The 4,424-nt window shown below is 39.3% G+C and overlaps 1 protein-coding gene across 1 annotated transcript; it reads left to right on the plus strand.

Annotated features, from left to right (window-relative positions):
• Positions 1 to 607: 607 nt before the first annotated feature.
• Positions 608 to 3,352, plus strand: LOC113742507 (protein CDI). The gene is made up of 2 exons (XM_072046796.1): positions 608 to 693; positions 2,434 to 3,352. The coding sequence occupies exons 1-2, from the start codon at positions 608 to 610 to the stop codon at positions 3,152 to 3,154; spliced, it is 807 nt and encodes a 268-aa protein (XP_071902897.1). The 3' UTR covers positions 3,155 to 3,352.
• Positions 3,353 to 4,424: the final 1,072 nt, after the last annotated feature.

A 4,424-nucleotide genomic window follows, 5' to 3' on the forward strand; every position in this document is an offset into this window, starting at 1 on the left:
ATTTCTTCGATTAATTATCAAGGGAACGAGGACTGAGTCACCAGGTGGAGGTGGGGCTGAGTTAAACTCGAGACTGGAGGACTGCCCGAGTCCATATCCACAAGGCAGTAGGAGAACGACGTCGCTCTAATTAGAGAAGGAAAGCTTACAGGAGTGCCCCCAAGACCAAGTATTCCCGACGCCCCCGCGCGTTGATTTGTATGGGCGCACCCAGGGCTACTTTATCAACCGAACCTGAACTTCCAAATGACACCGTTTCAGTGGCGAATTCTCCCACAACAGTGGATCTATCTCCGTAGCCCGCTCTAAACATACACGGGTCAGCAGTGCAATTTTTGTTTCCGCCCAGGGAGGCACATTCCTGGGATGCGCAGGATAAAAGACTATAAGATGAAGACCCAGATGGGTCAAAGACCGAACCGGACACGCTAGAACATCCATCGCAGGGTAGGCATTGGAGCCAGTTGATTTGGCTACCCGTATCCGCTAGCAGGAAGAATTCTTTTACTGGTTGGCCCACTCCGACCTGAGCTATGTACCCTCCTCCAAATGGAGTCAGCGTAGTTTCTAGGTCCTCCGGTTGGACTTGGGCGTCCGGTTTAACGTCATGAGGGCGGTTGAAGGTGGAGAGAGCCCGCTCAATTTTGGAGTTGATGAGCTTGGCTCGGGCTCGGTCACTCGCCAGTCGGGAGCGTACGAGGTCGGAGTAGTTGTTGTTTGGCGGCTTTATGATGGATGAATAAGGATGTAAGGAGAGGGACAAAACGGAGGAGGTCGAGGTGGGCTGAGCTTTTTCTGTTGAGAAGAGCTGAAGTCTTTTGAAAACTGAAGCAGAGACTGCTTGAGGTGAAAAGGGACTGAGGGCGAAGAAGAAGAAGAAGAGGATGATGAAGATGTTAATGGAAGGAAATGGCCTTTGAGAGCAGAAGAGAAGTGATGAGAAGTTTGGAACGAGCAAGGGTTTATATACACGTCGATCTGCATGGAGGGCATGTGGTTAAGTAAGACATGGCTGCATTCACTATTTTACAAAGGGTACATTTACATTTACTAGTCCTTCAAATGAAGACATATGTTTGGAGAATGTAGAATAACTGATATTCCTTGTTACGAGACAAGAGTCTAGAAGAAGAATGAAGAGACCTTTTTTTTTCAAAAAAAAAATTCTTTGAAGCTTAATAAGGAATTTTTATTCATGTTAAATCCGCAAGAACAGCATCAGACACAACCAGACCCTTCTTCCCTGAAGAAATGAAGAGAAAATTAAACAAGTAATAATGGTGGGTGCTATGGATTAATATATGCAAGTAATAATTTTTCGTAAAGAAATCTTTAAGGGTTTTACGTAAAAAAAAAAAAAAAAAAGGTCTTCAAAGGTTTTACATGCAACGGATCTTCTGTCCCACACCCTATACCACTTTCTATCCTATTTTTTATTATATTGTTATTTCTCTTACATAAACATCATGTTTTAGTTCTTTTTTATTTTCTTAAAATCCAATAACTATTAATTGAATAATACACAAAATTTAACAAACTCAAAAAATCAAAATGCATAAAAAGATTTTTATGAATTTTTTGATGCATTTTTAAATTTTCTATTATATATTACTTTTTTGAACTGTTGTATTTATTTTTTATTCAATTAATAGCTATTGAATTTTAAGGAAACAAACAAGAACTAAAATATGATGTTTATGTAGGAGAAATAGTAATATAATAAAAAGTGAGATAGAGAGTGGCAAAGGTTATGAGACAGAAGACCTGCTGCGGATTTTACACGCAAATTCTTTCCCCAAGAGTTGTGGAACACAAGGAATTATGTGGCTCTCTAAACTCACACGGTCCACAATTTTACCTGCGTGGTCCAGCTCCATCTCGAAGAAGAGTCAGTACAATTGCAATTTTTGTATAATGAATGCGATGGCACTTTCTTTGAACAGAGAAAAATCCTGCAAAGAGGCGATTCACCAAATACCGTAGACGTTCATCTTGACACATAAACCATACTTGAAATCAAAGTTGAAAATTCAGATAATCGTCTTTCATTCATGCAGAAACTCCCTTTCGGTATCGCATGCATATTAGGCGACTAATTAGCGGTCAACGGTACGCAGCATGAAAACAGCTGCACTTTTACCATTCGTCAACCAATCAGACCATTTCGTCTTCTTGTCCATTTGAATTAACCTAGAGAAACTCTAGTCGTCATTCGTTAATGCTCTTTCTAGTTCTTTAAATAAAAGAAGAAACTTTAAATTTTTGGTACGTTAAAAAAAAAAAAAGAACAAATGGCCTTCATTTGAACTCATTTATCAAAAACTTTAATTGTCTAGTCGCCAAATCTGTAAATGTATAATTGCTTCTACATATTTGTCCCTAGCCTAAACTTTTTAGAACTTTAAAAACATATTGTATTGTACACTGAAACAGTTACATATCCAAATTGAAGATCTTTATTGGGTATGATCCCCGTGAGGACATCGCTTACGAGGTTTGCCGTTATTCATTGCTGAAAAGATCTTCTATCCCGGTTGAGATTACCCCAATTAAACAATCTGAATTGAGGGGAAAGGGTCTTTATTGGCGTGAAAGAGGGAAGCTAGAGAGCACTGAATTTTCGTTTTCGCGGTTTTTGACTCCCCATTTAGCTGATTATGAAGGTTGGGCCATGTTTGTTGATTGTGATTTTCTGTACCTTGGTGATATAAAGGAATTAACCGATTTGATTGATGATAAATTTGCTATAATGTGTGTACAACATGATTATGCCCCTAAAGAAACAACCAAAATGGATGGGGCTGTGCAGACGGTTTATCCGAGGAAGAATTGGTCTTCCATGGTTTTGTACAATTGTAGTCACCCTAAAAATAGGATCTTGACTCCTGAGGTGGTGAACACAGAATCAGGGGCATTTTTGCATAGGTTTCAGTGGTTGGAGGATGATGAGATTGGGGAGATTCCGTTCGTGTGGAATTTTCTTGTGGGGCATAACAGGGTTGTTGAGGGCGATTCAAGCACATTCCCTAAGGCAATACATTATACATTAGGAGGCCCATGGTTCGAGGCATGGAAGGATTGTGAGTTTGGAGACTTGTGGTTGAAGGAGCTTGAGGAGTATAAGAAGGCGAAAGAGAAGAAGGTAGATAGCTAAAATGTAGTTCAAAACATTGTTTGATTACTGTTTAATTCCACACTGAGATTACCATTTGGTTTCCATTTGTTATCCCAATTATTCTTGCTAGGCTTGTAGAGTTGCTCCCCTTTAGGGGTCATTTCGATGTAATAGTTGTATTATTCAATTTCTAGCAGTTTCTTATTGAAGAATGATGCTATTAGTTCTCCGGATTTACTACTAGTTTCCATATTTCTTTCTTACAATTGACCAGCTATTTGTTGGAAACAATTTGACGCTTATCCACTTTCTCTTTCTTGAACTCTTGAGATTGCTTTGGTTGCTTGCCCGTTTGCACATTGCATCCTGTTTTAGGTACTACTGTTTTTGTCTTGATTCCTGGTTGAGTAGTTGATCTTACTGGAGAAGTAACTGATGTTATGATCTTTAGGACCGCACTTTGTTGGCACATCATCGCTTTCGTGGTTGCTCCTGGATCAAATAGGATGCAGAGTTTATGTGTTTAGACTAGTATGTTTTCTCATCCGTATGCGGAGCTACAAGCATGCCTTTTGGAGATCACCTGTGGTACTTATATATGGTAGTAGTTTCTACAAGAGGGACAACTGTAGTGTTTCAACTTTTGCGCTACAATCTCAGGCTTAACCCCAGAAAAACCTGGTTTCTCCCCCATCAGATGCATGACATTTAAGAGTCAGGCAGAAATTCCATACAAGATGCAGTTTCATCATGTATGCATATCTACTCCTCTTCCACAATTGTAATTCCTTTTCCCTGCTGTTCCAAATTCTACTCGAGTATTCATCTCAGCAAGAAGATTGGACATCTAATTCAATCAACCTGACTAAGAATTATATCTCTTTATGTTCAGTATTCCGCTATGTGGCATCTTGGTTGCTTTTTGTCCTCGGAGAAATTTTTTGTTCTAGGCTTACAAACTCTGGTTTGCTTTACAAAAGGGAAACAAATAGAGCCAATAATATTGCCGAAGCTATAAATACATGGCAATATTGCATTCACGTTCTTACGTGCTTAATGCACTCCTTGTATGCAATTTCTGCTTGGCAAAAAAGAGTGAGAGCGAGACTTTACTTGTAGAAACGAACTAGAACTAATGGAAGGACCTAATACAGTCCTGATTCTTGATTATATGTTCCTGTCCTATCTATGTTTTCTTCTAACAGCGGCATTAGTATTCAATCATATAATGCTATTCTTAGTCAATAATATTGCTCATTGCGCACGGAAAAGTCTCTGCTCTGTTCCAGTACAGCTATGATAGAACACG

Source organism: Coffea arabica, chromosome 4e (assembly GCF_036785885.1).
Source record: "Coffea arabica cultivar ET-39 chromosome 4e, Coffea Arabica ET-39 HiFi, whole genome shotgun sequence".
Lineage (NCBI taxonomy): Eukaryota > Viridiplantae > Streptophyta > Magnoliopsida > Gentianales > Rubiaceae > Coffea > Coffea arabica.